The 20,078-nt window shown below is 41.0% G+C and overlaps 1 protein-coding gene across 2 annotated transcripts in view; it reads right to left on the bottom strand.

The window, feature by feature from the left end:
• Positions 1 to 241: 241 nt before the first annotated feature.
• fbxo8 (F-box protein 8) overlaps positions 242 to 20,078 on the bottom strand; it is a 59,893-nt gene continuing 40,056 nt past the window's right edge. For both annotated transcript variants that reach the window (XM_055632311.1, XM_055632312.1), the window contains 5 exons: positions 15,700 to 16,010; positions 12,915 to 13,041; positions 10,237 to 10,355; positions 6,874 to 7,070; positions 242 to 817 (listed from right to left, as the gene is read on the bottom strand). In XM_055632311.1, the coding sequence (XP_055488286.1) occupies positions 630 to 817; positions 6,874 to 7,070; positions 10,237 to 10,355; positions 12,915 to 13,041; positions 15,700 to 16,010 (942 nt within the window). In that variant the 3' untranslated portion in view covers positions 242 to 629. The remainder of the gene's footprint in view (positions 818 to 6,873; positions 7,071 to 10,236; positions 10,356 to 12,914; positions 13,042 to 15,699; positions 16,011 to 20,078) is intronic.

Here is a 20,078-nt window from a genome sequence, read left to right as displayed (position 1 = left end):
GTCAGTGTAATCATATCAAATGCCAGAGATCACATAAGAAAATGCTCTATTTTTTTTTTTTTTGTTATGTCTCCTCTACAGAATGAAAGCTGAAAAAGGAAAAATACAAACCCTTCATACAGGGAAAATTCTTTTAGTTAAAATATTTCACAAAATAGTTATGATTATAAATCTCTCTTATTCTGCAATATTTACACACATCACATGCATTAAAAAAAATGGGGAAAAGGTTAGGGGGGGGGGGGGGGGGGGGGGGGGGGGGAAGAGGGGTCATGTCATTGTCCCACTTAATTTGTAAATCCTGCTACCAACTTCTAGTGCTGTGTAGTCCTTGCACTTTTATGGCAGTTTTGAATGAATCCATTTCCCAAACTGCTGCATCAGACCATTGGCACAACTGTGTGCAACTCATGATACCCAAACAATATAAAATATATAACAATATAAACAAGTATTCAGTTACTAAAGTGCTAACAATGGCAAGATGGAAACAGAAAGGTTCTGATTGTACACAAAAGCTTACAATGACCAGCACTAAAATAATCCTCATTTAAAGAGGACAATATACTTCACTGTGCAATTTCATAGGTTTAAATGTTCTGTTAATTTTGCAAATGGCGCTTTGCATTTTAGGCAGCCACATGACCAACTAGGTAGATATTGTCATATAGATGTCCTACAAAATCCTCACTAATATTGTGGGCAGCACGCCTAGTATTCCGGATAAATTCCCGCTTGGACATCTTGTTCTTCACGTGTGGGCTATTCAAATCGATGGAAAGCAGGATCAGAGAATAGCAAAGTACATAAACAGCATCTGTACAAAAAGAAAGAACAAAATCTTGCATTAATTTAAGAGACGGTGCCGTAGATACGACTGACCACATTATGTAGAAGAGCCACTTGTTAGCAATCATTTTTGCTTGCTGAGTTTCATAAGAATTCTCCATCCGTGGAATTCTTTGCCACAGGCGGTCGTGGAGGCCAAGTCATTGTGTATTTTTAAGGCGGAGATAGATAGATACCTGATTAGTGAGGATGTCAAGCGTTATGGGAGAAGTAAGGGAATTGGGTAGTAAGGGGGGGGGGGAAAGATTGATCAGCCTTGATAGAATGGTGGTGTTGAGTTGATGAGCCAAATAGCCTAATTCTGCTCCTGTGACTTACAGTGCCCAGCATAATGTTTGGGCCAAAGACCCATCATTTATTTATTTGCCTCTGTACTCCACAATTTGAGATTTGTAATAGAGAAGAAAAAAAAAAAAGAAGAAAAATCACATGTGGTTAAATTGCACATTGTCAACTTATAATAACGGCCATTTTTATACATTTTGCCTTCACCGTGTAGAAATTACAGCAGTGTTTATTCATAGCCCCTCCCCCCCCCCCCCCCCCCCCCCCCCCCCCCCCCCCCCCCCCCATTTCAAGGCACCATAATGTTTGGGACATAGCAATGTCATGTAAATGAAAATAGTCATGTTTAGTATTTTGTTGCAGACCCTTTGCATGCAATGACTGCTTGAAGTCTGCGATTCATGGACATCACCAGTTGCTGGATTTCTTCACGGGTGATGCTCTGCCAGGCCTGTATTGCAGCCATCTTCAGCTTATGCTTGTTTTGGAGGCTAGTCCCCTTCAGTTTTTTCTTCAGCAGGTAAAAAGCATGCTCAATTGGGTTCAGATCAGGTGATTAACTTGGCCACTCAGGAATTAACCATTTTTTAGCTTTGAAAAACTCCTTTGTTGCTTTAGCAGTATGTTTGGGATCATTGTCTTGCTATAGAATGAACCACCAGCCAATGAAATTTGAGGCTTTTGTCTGAACATGAGCAGATAGGATGTGTCAATACACTTCAGAATTCATTATGCTACTACCATCAGCAGTTGTATCATCAATGAAGATAAGTGAGCCAGTAACTTCAGCAACCATAAATGCCCAGACCATAACACTCCCACCACCAGGTTTCACAGATGAGGTGATATGCTTTGGATCTTGGGCAGTTCCTTCTCTTCTCCATACTTTGCTCTTGCCATCACCCAGATATACAGTGTATTCAGAAAGTATTCAGATCCCTTCACTTTTTCCACATTTTGTTACGTTACAGCCTTAATCTAAAATTGATTATTTATTTTTTTAATCATCAATCTACATACAAAACCCCATAATAAAAAAGCAAAAATGGGTGTTTAGAAATTTACATATCACATAAAATATCACATTTACATAAGCATTCAGACCTTTACTGAGTAGTTTGTTCAGGCACCTTTGACAGCGATTACAGCCTCAAGTCTTCTAGGGTATGACGCTACAAGCTTGGCACACCTGTAATTGGGTAATTTCTCCCATTCTTCTCTGTAGATCCTCTCAAGCTCTGTCAGGTTGTGTGGGGAGCGTCGATGCACAGCTATTTTCAGGTCCCTCCAGAGATGTTCGATTGGGTTCAAGTCAGGGCTCTGGCTGGGCCATCCAAGGACATTCACAGACTTGTCATGAAGCCACTCCTACATTGTCTTGGCTGTGTGCTCAGGGTTGTTGTCCTGTTGGGCCAGTCTGCGGTCCAGAACGTTCTGGAGCAGGTTTTCAAGGATCTCTCTCCGTTCATCTTTCCCTCGATCCCGATTAGTCTCCCAGTTCCTGCTGCTGAAAAACATCCCGACAGCATGAAGCTGCCACCACCATGCTTCACCGTAGGTATGGTATTGGCCAGGTGATGAGCAGTGCCTAGTTTCCTCCAGACGTGACACTTGGCATTCAGGCCAAAGAGTTCAATTTTGGTTTCATCAGACCAGAGAATCTTGTTTCTCATGGTCCGAGTTCTTTAGGTGCCCTTTGGCTAACTCCAAGCGGGCTGTCATGTGCCTTTTACTGAGGAGTGGCTTCCGTCTGGCCACTAAGCCATAAAAGGCCTGATTGGTGGAGTGCTGCAGATAAAGTTGTCCTTCTGGAAGGTTCTCCCATCTCCACAGAGGAACTCTGTCGGAGTGACCATCGGGTTCTTGGTCACCTCCCTGACTAAGGCCCTTCTGCCCCGGGTGCTCAGTTTGGCCAGGCGGTCAGCTCTATGAAGATTCCAAAGGTTCCAAAGTTCTTCCATTTAAGAATGACGGAGGCCACTGTGCTCTTCGGGACGTGCAATGTTCCAGAAAATGTTTTATAACCTTCCCCAGATCTGTGTCGCGACACAATCCTGTCTCAGAGGTCTACGGACAATTCCTTCGTCTTCGTGGCTTGGTTTTTGCTCTGACGTGCATTGTCAAATGTGGGACCTTATATAGACAGGTGTGTGCCTTTCCAAATCATGTCCAATCAATTTAATTTACCACTGGTGGACTCTAATCAAGTTGTAGAAACATCAAGGATAATCAATGGAAACAGGATGAACCAAAGCTCAATTTTGAATGTCATAGCAAAGGGGCTGAATACTTATGTAAATGTGATCTTTCAGTTATTTCTTTTTAATTACTTTGGAAAAATTTCTAAACACCTGTTTTTGCTTCTTCATTCTGGGGTATTGTGTGCAGATTGATTCTACAAAAATGAATTTAATCCATTTTAAAATAAGGCTGTAATGTAACAAAATATGGAAAAAGTGAAGGGGTCTGAATACTTTCTGAATACACTGTAAGTTAATCTTCGTCTCATCTGTCCACAATACCTTTTTCCAGAACTGTGGTTGTTCTTTTAAGTACTTCTTGGCAAACTGAATTATTGCAGCACTTTGGGGTCTTCTTTTGTTAACCAACATCTACAATTCTTGTGTCCATGTTAATATGCAATTGCTTTTCAATGAAATGCATGCCAGGAGGAAGGTCTTGTGTGACAAAGAGCTTGGCAGGTCCAACATAAGAAAGCCATAGCATGCAGTGACTAGTCTCCTTCAGAAAGGGCAAACCCCACAATACGGAACAACACTGAAATAAATTTAATCTGCTTCCATGAAAATGTCATGTGATTGGTATACAACTATTTAACCCTGCAAAGTGGAAATTGTCATGGGAAATATTTTTTTCAGTTGGAAATTTGAGCTTTAAGAAGTGCCACATCAGGATAAATAGTGATGTAGCAAGCCAATTAAGTAATTAGACCTGGGATGTATTCATGTGTTATTATTAGTGCAGGCAAATGTATAATAATCTCATGTGTGTCTGAGAGATTTAGATTAGCTCTTAGGGCTAATGGAATTAAGGGATACGGGGAAAAAGCCAGAACGGGGTACTGATTTTAGATGATCAGCCATGATCATATTGAATGGCGGTGCTGTTTCAAAGGGCCAAATGGCCTTCTCCTGCACCTATTTTCTATGTTTCTATGTCTTCTGAAATTTGTAATTATAGAACATAGGTAAGTACACAATGGTTGAACCATTTCAAAAAGATTGCCAATTTGTCCACTACCTTGAGACCACAAAATAAATCTTTGGTACACACTCTTAAAAAGGAAAAAAAAAAAGTAGTATCACATAATGCAACTCAGTGTGGGGACTTCCCACCTAACAGTCACCATACTTGCAGCAATTCATTAAATGAAGTGCATTGAGACATTTTCAAAACCTTCAAAAATCCAAGCTTTCATTACCCTATTTTTTTCCTTTGATGGTAAATGCATGAAAAAGACTCCAAAAGTAGGCATAAGGTAATACAGAAATGGTCTGAAATGCTGGCATAAGTCAAGGGGCATGTTGAAGCAACATATCATCATTCAAGCCCTGAATAATGCCGAGACTCTCAGAATGTCTGTAATTGGACTTTGCCTTGCACTAAACGTTATTCCCTTTGTTGTGCATCTGGACACTGTGAATGGCTCGATTGTAATCATGTACAACTTTCCATTGACTGGATAGCATGTACCAAAAGCTTTTCACTACCTCATGACAATAAACTAAACTAAGTTGCGAGCTATGGAATCAAGAAATGAGTAACAGAAGAAAATAGAGAGCAATTCTCCTTGTAATCAATGTAGTAGTCAATCAAAATTAAAATGGAAAGGGAATAATCTCCAGGGGAAAGGGCTAAACCTGACAAAATAAGGCATTGGAGGTTTGAATGGAGCTACAAGGAACTGCAGATGCTGGAATTGTGAGCAAAACACAAATACTGCAGTCAGGCAGTATCAGCGGAGGAAACTGCGGGTCAGGCAGTATCTGTGGAGGAAACAGATGTGACGTTTTGGGTCGGGACCTGATTAATCCTAGGACATCAAAGCAGATCAACATCTGTGTTGTCAGATCAGATGTCGCTCATCTTTCTGCCTTCCACAATAGACTAAGAGTGGGACTGTTTGCTGATACAGAACAGCTCATGTCAGCAATAGCAAGAGTCTGCACAACATTGTAGACTGATGAAAGGCAGGCAATCATGCCATAAAAATATTTATATTGCGAGACACAATTCATAATCATGGCAAAAAAAAAAAAAAAAAAAAAAAAAAAACTTTATTCCATTTTTGTTGTCTTTAAAAAAAAAAAAAAAAAAAAAAATGGTGTGCCACTAACAGGGCACATCAAGCCCATGGCTTGAAGTGTTGCAATTCATGAAATGTTAAATTAAAAGCAACATATTTAGGGAGTTTATGCTTCAAATAACATGACTAAATGACAAAACAAATATCTCCAAATATGGCTCTGTGCAGGATTGAAACATCATTTAAGTTTACTTTGATGGAAGGCATTTAGTTACTCTAATCACCAAATTATTTTTATTACAGCTCAGCAATTGCACTAGTATTGTCACAAATTGATTTAGTTACTTACGTCATCTTAGTTGATTGAGAAGTCCTGCAATATTTTAACCGAATAGCACCACCACCAGAACTGAAACTGACGCACAGGAATGCTAGTTGTACATTCCACTGTTCCAGACATTAAAAAGCCAAGTAACATGTAAACCTCATTATTTGTGAGTTCAACACTTTCAAAAGCATTGTCGAAAATTTTCTTCAGGTTCTTTTGAATGTTGCGTGCACAACATTGCAAATGCTTTGCGGCATCTTCTCAACAACAAAGTATTTAATATTTATCTGCATGGATGAGTCCTCCTCATTTGGGCGAGTTACTAGTACAACAGCATTCATGCTGAGTGTGTTCATGAATGGTAGTGTGTAGACAATAGACATAAGGTGCAGGAGTAGGCCATTCGGCCATTCGAGCCAGCACCGCCATTCAATGTGATTATGGCTGATCATCCCCAATCAGTACCCCGTTCCTGGCTTCTCCCCATATCCCCTGACTCCTCCGCTATTTTTAAGAGCCCTATCTAGCTCTCTCTTGAAAGCATCCAGAGAACCTGCCTTCACTGCCCTCTGAGGCAGAGACTTGGCTGAGGGCGTAGAATGCAATATAACCTGAGCATCGAGAACTGGTAGGTTAGTAGTGAATTGCAGGGTTAGAATGAGACTACAATGTCTGAGCTGTCTGCAGTTATTCAATAAGGTTTGTGTTCAACATATAAAATTAATGGCACTCCATAAAATATCAAACTTAATTTATTATTACATATAAATACTTCAGTGAATACTGATCAAATTGTCAAAAACCCAAGACACTCTTTGTTCTGGAAAAATGCTCATTGGAGAAACGGAGGGTGAAGTAAAAGGCAAGTTTTAATATTTTAAAACAGCAGAAACAAATGACTTTTACTATTTCTGAGATTGCAAAATGTTAACTACATCCAGTACTCTTGGGTATTCTTTTGTTTCATTAATGAATTGCTGGGCCAAATTTTGAACACACTCGGGAGCTGCAACATACTGAAGAGATCATGTTTATACAATCTCTGCAGGAATTCAAGTGAAATTCTTTGGCCCTGGCCTTTGGAAAGTCTAATCTAGCTCTACAGGCAGAGATAAGTTGCAAAAGGTCAAAAGGAGATTATTACCTGGACTCAGGCCAAGTTCTCTGGTCACAGCTGGGTTACAAGCACAGAATCGCTGCGAGAATTTGGTGATTAGCGTCTCCAGGTACTCTCCTCGCTCTTCGGGAGCGTGAATGTGCCGAAAGAACTCTCTAAGTGCATTTGGTAGGAATTGGTTGCTGAAGTTGTGTAGTGTCACAAGCTCATCTAGCACGTCCCTCCTGAAGAAAGAAAAAGTTGGCAGCAGTAAATGAAATGTCCTGTAAAATAACAATCTATATCATTTCGAGTCAAAAGTAAATTATGCATTTACCACTTTCAGCTCAGACCTTAACGGGCATCAGAACCACAAAGCACACTGGCTGAGTTAGCAATATAGATGCTCAGTATGAAATTTAGAGGAAGTAGAAGTCAATGAAAGCTGGAGGAGAAGATAGATCCTAAGCATGTGCAGAATTAAGGCTGAAGACTGAACAAGGAATTAAGGGGAACCCACAGAACAGAGCCTGCACGCTTTTTAATTAAAAAAAATGTTTGAAATTCATTTATTTACATTTCAGCTTCTACTGTAATCTCTTTAGACTTTCATTTTAGACTTTCGAGATACAACGCGGGAACAGGCCGTCCAGCCCGCCAAGTACGCGCCGACCAGCAAAAATCCCGTACACTAACACTATTCTACAAACTAGGGACAATTTTTACCGAAGCCAATTAACCTACTGTACTTCTGTACTTCTTTCAAGTGTGGGAGGAAACCAGAGCACCCAGTGAATACCCATGCGGTCACAAACTCAGTACAGACAGCAACCGTTGTCAAGATCGAACCCGGGTCTCTGGCACCATAAGGCAGCAATCTACCGCTGTGTCACCGTGCCACCCCAAATGAGTGTAGTATAAATTATAATTTTGAATTCTGTAACATAAAATGTTAAAAATTAGATAAAAACTATGCTCCCTTTCTTCCATCGGCCAATCCTGTTCCCAAAACAATTGGCACTCAGGAGCTTGTATGTTCCTTTGGTGGTTGGTGGGACCTGGGGCTTCCTGCACATGACATACCAAGAATTAATGTGTGGGAAACACAATCAGGATGGAAAATTGTAGGTTGGTTTTGCTCCAAGAGAATTCAAGACGAGGCATCGTGGTCAGCATGGACAAGTTGTGCCAAAAGGCCCATCACCGTGCCATATGACTCTGATGAAGAGTGAAGATATTCCAACAAAATAATAAAAGGACATCGATCAGATCAATAATGATCCCTAATGCCCCGATTTAAAATTTAAAGGCTCCGTTGAAGATACTGGTCTTCCCTAGCAGGTAATACATGAAGTTGGTTTTAGAAGAGACCACTGGCCAAGAATACATTTTCATCTGTGGATAGTATTTCAGAGAGCTCCCATCGATTTGATTCTTGGATGGGTGTAGGACGGTGGGGTAGGATATTGGTTTTATTAGGAGCGATTATTCAGAGTGGACCAATCTATTCAAGTTTAGAGGAATGAATAATGATCTCTGCAACAAATTCCTTGCAGGGTTTGAGCGAGTAGATGCTGGGATGGTGCTTCAATGGTTGGACGTTCTAGATTCAAGAGGAAAAATCACCAGCCTGAAGATGTCTCCCATTCCAGACCGCAAAGAAAAATACTTTCACCCACGGGACCGTAAATCATTGGCATTTTCTATGCAGGAATGCTGTGAAGGTTTAGTCAGAAATATATTCGACAGCAATTGCTAGATTTTTGGAGATTAAGAGAAGAAAGAGGAATAGGGCTTGTATAGGATAGTGGCACTGAGGTAAACTGGCCAGCAGTGATTATATTAATTGGTAGAACAGTCACAGGGGACAGAAAAGGGTGAAAATGATGACCGTAACTTGGAAATGTTTATAAGGATGAGTCAAACTGCACAAGTTGTGGGTAAAACCGGCACTCAATAATGATGGTAAATAGCTTTAAGTTAATACATTTTATTTTTAAGTAGAAAGGGCCTTCAGCTTACTGTTTTCTCTCCTGGGCCCTATTGCTTCTCAATCTAGCTAAAAATAATCTTTATTACTTTAATTAGCATTTCAGCATTACAGAATGAGAGCTGCAACTCAAAAACTAGAAACAAGTCATTTCTCAGAGTCTGCTTTACATCCATGGATGAAAAGGTTATCTAAACATGCCCAGACTCTCAACAAATTTACCCAGTGGGCCCAAGCCCTTCAGACGAGGAAGATTCCAGGTTCAATCCTCGACGTTGAGACAGCAACAATGCCTCAGTGTGCCAGATTGAAAATCAACCAGGGTTTGCGATTCCCATCGGCATTCAACAACCCCTGCAGGCAGTTTACGTGAATGGGTAATGAAATGCATGTAGCATATGCGCATCAAGCAAGTGGAGTCAAGTTCACGTTTCAGCCTCCATGGACCAGAAGCTCATTCCCATCCACTGGTGAGACTTACAGAGGGGTAATGTCACACGGAAGAGATAATAGATCAGAAACATGCATCCAAGCAAAATGGAGAGCATGCAGGCTTTAAAAAATAGAAATTAAGTCAGGTAGGTAGTAAATACATTTACAGATATAATTAATGTAAGTAACCTAGCCTATGTGTATTTTCACATGAAACCGCCACAAATTATTCAGACCAAAAATATTATGACAATTTGTGATAGGCTTCTCCAACCTATAATCAACGGGGAAATAATATTGACAGTCTAGTGGATAAGCATTTCAAAAAAAGTTTTTAAAGATCAGTCTTGTATATTGTATTTATTTGTCAGGGCTTTTAAAAGAAATACTATTCCATTCCTATCATTTGGGAAATTGCTCTTTAATCAGAGAAGCAAGGAAACGTTGGAAAGAACACAATAGAGTTGACAAACAAAAATCTATATCAGTGATCAGCTGAGCAAGTTTACGGATTACATCCATGCAGTTGCCTCAAGTTTTCAAGATTGATTTAGAATTGTTGTGGTGCATCAAATATTGTGCCTAAACCCACAATGGAAATCAGCACTCCTTGATAACCCATGTTTTCCCACTCTCTGTAAAGAGTACAGGTTATCAGATTTATAACATCTCTCAGCCACTTACTGCGATGGATGAAATGTTTAAGATTTCCCACACACCCATTTCTCTTTAACAGGGATTAGCTTCATTACTCTATGTTATAAATCAGTCTCGAAATGCAGCATTTCTCGTCCATCCTTGGGAATCCCAAAGAATATGATGATGGGCCAGCATCTTGAATTGCAGTTTGAGATAGCTGAAGTACTTTTTAGTTTGCCTCAAGGTGCACGACTGGAAGGCAGGCCAGACATGGTCTGGTCAAATACAGCCCCTTACCCACAGTAACTCAGAATATCTTTGGGATTCAGACACGTGTACAAGAATGTTACCTGTCATCTAAATAAATTCGAAGTTTCTTCCAATTTAGTGTTCTTGTGTAGAAAATAAACTTTGCAATTTCCTTTGGGACATTGTCCAGTATGCCTCTGCGAAAAATGTAGCCTATTCCCTGGAAGGAAATAGAATCTGTAATATGCATTTTAAACATGAAACTATTAATATATTTCACTTAGCATGATAAAATTAATAAACATTCTAGGATATTGGTAAAATTGGTTTTCCAGATATAGTTACAGCCTTACACCAGATGGCGAAAGGTGGTCTCTGCAAATTTGCACACTCGTGCCTCATTGGAGCACAGAACTGAAACGTCATGAGAGTCGAGTGTTTAATTGTCATATGTACCGACAATGGAACAATGAAATTCTTCCATGCTGCAGCATACTCACTCACAATACTACCATAACACAAACTGAAACGATAGATGAGTGGCCAAATGCTTTCTGGTGCATGAAATGTGGGAACTACTACAGAAATAAAAATGTTCTAATTTAGTCTGTTATTTGTTTACATCTGCTTGCTGTAGTGCTAACACATCCCGTGGTGATAGGTTTAAGGTGATGGATATTCCAGATCATAGGATAATACTTCGATGTTGTACTGTAAGAATTATTTTTTGTGGATCGTAACAGAAAACCAAATAGACAATGCATGTCCTGTTTGATGAAAATAGACAAAATGCTGGTGTAACTCAGCGGGTCAGGCAGCATCTCTGGAGAAAAAGGTACAGGTGACATTTCAGGTCGGAACCCTTCTTTAAACGTTCTGACCAGAAATTCACCTATTCTTATTCTCCAGAGATGCTGCCTGACCCGCTGAATTTCTCCTGCATTCTGTGTCTATCTTTGGTATAAACCTGCATCTGCAGTTCATTCCTACTTATGTTTGATGAATATTTCTTTGCTTCACTGGAAATTCATCATGGACTGCTAATAACTGGGAATGTTTTGGATTTTGAAAACTTTTGTTCTGTGGCTCAGACTGGAAGGAAATCAGATTAGGCCAAATCCACATCTGTGGTGAGAACTAAAACACTTCCAAGTGACCCGCTATTACTATCACAAGCATGTAAAGAAGCATACCATTTTAACTGCTGCAAAGCCTTTCCTGTAATGTATAGTTGAAAAATATACTTCAAAAAGACAGCGAAATTGGTTATCAAAAATTGCAGCAGGAGGTTGATCAGTTGGATAGTTGGAGTGGGAAAATGATTAATGGAGTTTAAAGCATCTTGGGAACAGGACTTCCACGGTAAATGACAGGGGTCTGCGGGGAGTTGTAGAGCAGAGGGATTTAGCAGCACCAATACATAATTTCTTGAAAGTGGCGTCACAGGTAGCTAGGGTGGTCAAGAAGGTTTTCGGCACATTGGCCTTCATTGGAATATTGAGTATAGACATTGGGATGGTATGTTACAGTTGCACAAGGCATTGGTGAGGCCACGTTCGGAGCATTGCATTCAGTTTTGGTCATCTTGTCATAGGAAAGATTTTGCTAAGATGGAAAGGCTGCAGAGAAGATTTACAAGGATGTTACCAGGACTCAAGAGCATGAGCTAAAGGGAGAGTTTGGGCAGACTTGGATTTTATTTCTTGAGCGCAGGAGGATGAGGGGTGATTTTATAGGGGTATATAAGATCATGATGGGAATAGATGGGGTGATTGCACACTTTTACCCAGAGTAGAGGAATCAAGACCAGAGGAAAAGGTTTAAGGTGAAGGCGGGAAGAAGGAAGATGCGGAGACAGTGGGCGGAGGGAGAGCTGAGAAGGGAAGGAGAAAGCAGGGACTACCTGAAATTAGAGAAGTCAATGTTCATACCGCTGGGGTGCAAACTGCCCAAGTGAAATATGAGGTGCTGCTCCTCCAATTTACGGTGGTCCTCACTCTGGCCATGAGGAGGCCCAGGCCAGAAAGGTCGGATTCGGAATGGGAGGGAGTTTATTAGATCAGTTGTATTTTCAGTGCCAAATCACTCCTGCCATGTCCTAACATAATCAGCTCCCGAGTCAAAGAGTCCTACAGCACAGAAGCAGGCCCTTCTGTACCTGCTTCTGTGGTGTAAGACTCTTTGCAGAGGCTGCATTGACCATCAAGCACCCAGTTACAATAATTCCAGTTTACTCCCCTCACAGTCCCATCCATTTCCCCTCACACACTTTGCAATGAGCAATTTACAATGGCGAATTTGCAAGGGGCAACTTACAATGGCCAGTTAATCTACCAATCTGTACATCTTGTGAATGTGACAGGAAACTGGCGCACCCAGAGAAAGCCCACGTGATCACAAAGGAGAATGCACAAGCTCTACTCAGACAGAACCAGAGGTCAGGATTGAACCTGGGTTGCTCGAGTTGCGAGACGGCAGCTCCAGTCGCTGTGTTGCTGTGCCAACCAGATTCAGGGATTATATCACGAGCCATCACCATCCCCTAACTACCTCCCACCACCACAGGATGGCAGGCAACATTTCTGGTACTATATAAGGCCATGGGTATTTGTGAAAAAAGAAAATCACATCACTCACCTTTTGGACCATTGCATCCTGCTTTTTCAAATTAGCAGATGCCACACATCTATAAGAGTTTATTTCCACTTGAGTAAAAAAGCTGGTTTGCATAAAGAATACCAGTCTTAGTATAGTATAATAGTCATTCACATTTAATTACCTCATGAGGATTAGCATTGAAGGTAAGGCTGCCTTCATCTAGCTGCATGTAGAGTTGCCTGTAGTTTAAACCTGAAGGATGGACTCGATAATATATGGAACAGTGACCCCAGGTGGACTTGCACAACCTGAAACAAAATTCATGTCGTCTGTTTGTATTTTTTTTAAATCGAGACTTACTGGTACTTTACACTTACTATTTTTTTGTTCTGTTTGAGTAGAATTCCCTGACTGAATCCTAAAATAGAGAGCCAACCATTGATAAAATGTTATGAAAAAAAGCTTTACAAGGTTTTCAAGTACCAGATTATATGACAATTAGGTTGTGCATCTCCACTTCTGTTCTATTATTATTAATATTTATGACTGTACATAATAATTGACATATTCACCAATCAATTCATCTTAATGCTGTTTTGGACTAAAAACAGAAAACCAAAGTTATTTAATTAGAATCATCATGAGTACAGATATTTACACACTTAAATGGAAATGTAATGCAATTGGTAAGGTCATAAGGAATAGTAGAATTAGGCCATTCGACGCATCAAGTCTACTCCACCATTCAGTCATGGCTGATCTATCTCTCCCTCCTAACCCCATTCTCCTGTCTTCCCCCTATATCCTTTGACACCTGTACGAACCAATAATCTATCTATTTCTGCCTTAAAAATATCCACTGACTTGGCCTCCACAGCCTTCTGTGGCAAAGAATTCCGCAGATTCACCACCCTTTGACTAATGACATTTATCTTCATCTCCTTCCGAAAGAACTTCCTTGAACTCTGAGGATATGACCTCTAGTCCGAGACTCTCCCACTAGTGGAAACTCCTCTCCACACCCACTCTATGCAAGCCTTTCACTATTCTGTATGTTTCAATAAGGTCCCCCCTCATTCTTCTAAACTCCAGCGAGTACAGGCCCAGTGCCGACAAACACTCATCATAGGTTAACCTAATCATTCCTGGGACCATTCTTGTAAACCTCCTCTGGACTATCCCCAGAGACAGCAAATCCTTCCTTAGATTATGGTGCCCAAAATTGTTCACAATATTCCAAATGCGGCCTTATAGAGCCTCAAAATTACATCCCTGTTTTTGTATACAAGCCCTCTTGAAATAAATGCTAGCATTGAGTTTGCTTTCTTTACTACCAATTCAACTTGCAGATTAACGTTTGGGGAATCCTGCACCAGCACTCCCAAGTCCCTTTGCACCTCAATTTCTGGATTCTTACCCCATTTAAAAAATAGTCTACTCTTTTATTCCTACTACCAAAATGCATGACTCTACACTTTGCTGCACTATATTCCATCTGCCACTTCTCTGCCCACTCTCCCAGCCTGCTCAAGTCCTTCTGCAAAGTCCCTGCTTTCTCTACACTACCTGCCCCATCACCTTTATTCGTAATATCCGCAAACTTTGCCACAAAGCCTTCAATCCCCTCGTCTAAATCATTAATATACAACGTGAAGAGTAGCTGCCCCAGCATCGACCCTTGCAGAAGGCCACTAAATGTGGCCTTACCAATGTCTTATAGAACCGCAACAAGACCTCCCAACTTCTATACTCAATGACTGATGAAGGCCAATGTGCCAAAAGCCTTTTTGACCACCCTATCCACCAGTGACACCACTTTCAAGGAATCGTGATCATAATGCTAACAATATAAGCACCTGAAATTATTTCACTAGAATGTATGAAAAGCCTGAAACCACAAAGTCAGTTGTATGATTGAAACACAACTCATAATTTTATAACTACCTTAACTTCGAGTAGTTAAAGTCAGTGTGATACAGTATGGAAACAGTCCTTTCGGCCCAACTTGCCCACACTGGCCAACATGTCCCGGCTACACTAGTCCCACCTGCCTGCATTTGGTCCATATCCCTCCAAACTTGGCCTATCCATGTGTCGTACATCAAATACCTCTGGCAGTTTGTTCCATATACCCATCAACCTTTGGGTGCAAAACTTACCCCACAGATGCCTATTAAATCTTTTCGCTTTCACCTTGAACTCCTATCCTCTGGTCCTCGATTTCCCTACTCTGGGCAAGAGATTCTGTGCATCTACCTGATCCATTCCTCTCATGATTTTATACACCTCTATAAGATCACCCCTCATCCCCCTACGCTCCAAGGAATAGAGGCCCAGCCTACTCAACCTCTCCCAATAGCTCATACCCTCCAGTCCTGGCAACATCCCCGTAAATCTTCTCTGAACCCTTTCAAGCTTGACAATATCTTTCCTATAAACTGGTGCCCAGAACAGAACACAATGCAGTTTCATCAACATCTTACACAATTGCAACATGACCTCCCAACTTCTACACTCAATACTCTGACTGATGAAGGCCAATGTGCCAAAACCTAAGATTGCATTCTATTCTATAGGAATAGCAAAACTGTTGTCATATCTCTAATCTGTTGAATATATAAATCATTAGCGATCAGGATACGATTGCAGCTTTACTCATTGTTAACACACCATGGGAAGTCGCAGAGAGCGAAGGGAGGACCCGATGAAAGGGCCGCCAGTGGCCACGGGCGTAGTTCACCGGTGCGAGCAGAAGATAAAACTGTTCGATGAACCTTTTGTAACTTTGTCGGTGCCAGAAACGTGGCGTCTCTGATCTTAGTTTACAAAGACTTTTGTCCCCCACAGTATTTGGCTTAGGTTGACTGAAAACACGAATGCAACTGCCAACCCGAGATTGCAATTCAAGATATAGGTACTCAAGCAACGGTTTTCATATGGTCAGGGCCATGAATGACACCACTTACCCCTGCCAGAGAACATCATCATTAGCCAAGTCCTGCCAGACACACGAAGCCAAGCAGAGGTCAGTTGCATTCAAATATGATAGAATGGTTAAGCTTAACTCTGGGGGCAATAGTTCCAGATCTGGGAATCTGTGCTCTTCCTTTGATCTGCCAACTCTTAGGATGTGGTAGACGTCTACCCCAAGCTGGGCATGCTTGCGATTTGCTGCGGCAAGCCTCCGGTCATGTTCTACAAGGTAGTAGTCTTCCTCGGTGTATCGCTGATGCTGCATTTGCTGATTTCTTGCAACCCGCCACAATGCCTGCCCCATCTACAAACAGGAAACATAAGCAGAGCACAGTTTGGAAAGGGCATGCAATTAATTAGATATTTCCTCAGAATTATTGGACATGGCAGCGAGCGGCAGTTGTAGAAGAATCATCTAGGAAATAATTTAATAAAATATGTACATCTTGCAATTAAGGTTTCGTGCAAAGTTTAACCTTTTGAAGCACCGTTATACCATCATATCAGAATGTTAAATTAAAATGGTGACTGCCCAATTAATTGCAAAGATACCAATCACAAATTGAGCATCACGTGCTCATTAATCAATATCACTTTCCTTTAGGAATTATTTTATGTTCAGCCACAATTGAGTTTGATCATCAGGATTAGTAATAATCTATGTATCATTACGAACAAAAATGAGGTGCTCCCCCTACAGTCTAGAAAAGAAGTCACCATATACAGCTACATCATTCTGTATGCTTTGAGTGGTGTGAACATTGGAAAGGATGGGAAGCCTCAGTGCGGACAGCTGTCCAATGATGTCTGCTAAGATGCATTTTTAAACAGTACCACTATGTAAGAACCAGGGCCCCTGTTGGAACATACAAAAATCATTTGAACATAAAGCTGCATCATTTGCCTTTGCATCAAAGGTGAATAGAAGGAAAAGAGTATTCTCGTTATTAATTTATTACTACCCACATAATTTTTGTAAGAGTGAATTTTTTTTTTTTTCGTGTCCCAGATATTTCCGTAGTGTTCCCCAAGGGCAAACTTCATTTATCCAAACTGCTGCAATATGCAGGTCACACAATATGCGGGTCACTCGAGCACTGTTCAAGTCTCTCGATGGTTCCTACACCCGAATGCTTAGTTCAAAATGTCATTTGGAGGGACCACATCACCAACGCCCAGCTCTTTGGGGACAATCCACCTCTGACCGAGAAGATCAGGTCGAGAAGGATGAGGCTCGCTGGTCACCGCCACCGCCACCCAGAAATGCCAGCAAAACAAGGTTGTGCTGTGGGAACCCACCCATGGACAACATGACCCGGGACGGCCAATCAAGATGACGCTGAAGACGTTGATGGAAGACGCATGTGTAGAGACAAAAGAGGAACGAGCCAGCTGCATGTGTGGTGAATCTCCTCCTCACTGTGATGGAAGGCAAAGTCTTGTGTCTCCCATGTGTTCCATTCTTCTCCTGATGTTAAAGCCCCCGGCGGGCGATGGCAAGTCCCGCGGCCATTAAAGCCGCGCCGGGCGATGTAAGGCCCCGCTTTGTTTGTGTATATTGTGTTGGTTGTGTGGCTTGGTTCTTTTCTTGTTGTATGACTGCAGAAACCAAATTTTGTTTGAACTTTATTTGAGGTTCAAATGACAATAAATAAATAAATTGCATTGTATTGTATTGTATTGCAGATGTCCCCTGCAATTGAGAACTTGATGGGCCAAAGGACCCATCGCTGTGCAATCTCTCTTAAGGAGACCATGACTCAAACATCTCTTACTTCAAGAGCAACAACAATTGTATTTAAATGCTGTTATGCCAACTGCGCCTCAGGACCACACAATGCCATGAATTGCATTTGACAGGGCATTTGCAGATACAAAGAAAATTTCAGGCTGCAAATCAGCAGCCATCAAAATCAATCTTTTTTTAAATCGACAGTGATTTATGAAAGCATATACTGACCTTGATTTTCCAAAATTCTGTTGAAGCTAGCATTAGCTAGCAAATGAGCATGGGCACTGGGTCTCCCCACCAGGTCTGGCAATCCAGGGAGGGAACGTCACACTGGGTGGGTGTGGCCCACGCTACACTAGCTCACTCCAATCAGAAAGCAGTCAGCTCCAGCAGAAAATTGCAACCAGGGATGTAATCCAAGAAAGAGCATGCTCCAAGGCAGTAACCAACAACTCGGGCAGTGTGCCAGCCTTCTCATTATTAACAACATAGAAGTAGGCCGCTGGGCCCAACCTTTCCTTGTCATTGTTTGCGATTCACATGAGACTCTAGCACGTTAATTAAAGCTTCCATTTATATCTGAGTTTTTCATTTCCATATCATGGAACAGCTTGTTGGGATCACATTTTGAGCAAAGTACCTCCGATTCTTTATTGAATTTGCGGATAACTATTGCACATGCATGACCCAGACTTTTGGACAAGCCTGCAAGTGGAAGTATCCTTTACCCTGTTGAACCTAGTCACAATATTTGTTAAGGTTTTCTGTCAATTTAACTCTCAGCCTATTCTTTCCAAGAGAAGAAGCCCAGTGCGTTCACTTTCCTGATCTTTATCACCTCAACTGTTCTGGTACAAAAATCTGGAATGTGCTCCCAAAAGGAGTGGTGGAAATAGTTCAGGACATTCAAGAGGGAACATGAAAGAGCAATGAGGAGAGGGCAAAGCAATGGGACAATCTGGATTCCTCTTACTTTTTCACAGTACTAGGGGGTTAAGGAAAGAGTGTTCACGTTGCGGTCCTGTTTCCACAAGCATGCACAAGAAGCGCAAGATGTATTGCAAGACACCATTGTACACAGATGCCGAGAAGTGTGTTCCGCTCTGGCTGAACAACTTTTAATCTGTGGACTCGATAAGAAGAAGACAGAACTAGTAAAGACTTCACATACCCAATAGCTTCCTACTGTGCATAGAAAACCAAACAGTGCAGCACAGGAACAGGCTCTTCAGCCCACAATGTTTGTGACAAACACAATGCCACATTAAATTCATCTCGTCTGCCTGCATGTGACCGACATCCCATCATATTCAAAAGTGCCTATCTAAAAGATTTTTAAAGGCCACTATCTCGTCTGCCTCCACCACCACCGCACACCGGAATTATCAGTAAAGCTGAAAAAACACCAAATACACAGATCGTCTGTGGCTCTTAAGCCTGGTCTATTAGCTTATAGAGAGATTTCATTTGGACATTATTTCCTACACATTTCCCTAATTGAGATTGTTGGAAGTCACACAAATGTGTGACGTCCCAAGAAATCAGTGTTAATTCTCAAGCATCCCTCTTAATTTTTTGTAACGTTAAAATCGAAAGAATGTCAAAAGAAAGTTCAAAATGATCCTTACTTTTGGAAGGATCCTTGGAAGGTTTTTACTTCAAATTGATGCTGTAATGCATCAGTAATTTCAAATCTTTGTAACATTTAAGTCTTATTCCTCAATACTCATGCAAAAATAAAGATCTTGTTATATGTATGTTTATGCTGGTAATGACAACTACTTCTGCAAGCAAGCCAAACACTATAAGGTTAAGGTCAAGTCCATTGCAAAGGAAAGTACAACAATAATTAATGATACGTTTGTCTGGAACGATGCAAAATATTAAATGAGGAACAATTTGCTGGAGCTTTGCCAACCACTCTTGCAGTTTAATGTTAACAATAACAAATAACAAAGTTGGGTAGTCACAGTGAATTATTTCTTCCAGATTTGCTATCTGAAATGCCAAGTTTATTAGGCAGCAGCAACAACTACTGCGCTATTGCTAACAGTTTATAGTCTTGTGGCCCACAATATATCGTAGCGGATAGGCTAATAAATGATAGCTTCACTTTACAAATTAGCAATTTTCTTCCAACAGGACACATTCTGTTACACAACACTAATATTTTCGCAAACACAAATGGTTGCATGAATTAAGCCCAGCGGCAGAAAAGCTCTCTGTACCAATCCATCATTCTAGGCACCTAGTTTTCTGAAAGAGAGAGAGTTCAAAATTAATAGGAAGGACTATACTGGCTCATGATGCTGGCAGGGCTAAAAGCCAAAGAAACAAAATTGTACGGCACTGTATGCATCTCGAGGCTAGGAGACTGATGAATAGCTGTTCAGGCAGAACATAAATTAGAGCATGCAACATTTCAGTGTAGCTATAAAAATATATGAAGGATTGAAAATCTTAAAATGGAAAATTGCCATTAAACTCGTACAATAAACTGGGCAGGTTATATAAATTGTCACCTTCACCTCGCCAACATATAGTGTAGAGAAATATGTGTTAGGCACACAAGGCTGAGAAAACAGGTTAATCACAGAACCAACAAGAATGCCTGGTAGAGACACAGGGAAATGCAGATGC

Source organism: Leucoraja erinacea, chromosome 3 (genome assembly GCF_028641065.1).
Source record: "Leucoraja erinacea ecotype New England chromosome 3, Leri_hhj_1, whole genome shotgun sequence".
Lineage (NCBI taxonomy): Eukaryota > Metazoa > Chordata > Chondrichthyes > Rajiformes > Rajidae > Leucoraja > Leucoraja erinaceus.
The sequence above is the reverse complement of the archived record's forward strand: the minus strand, read 5'-3'. Positions and strand labels throughout refer to the sequence as shown.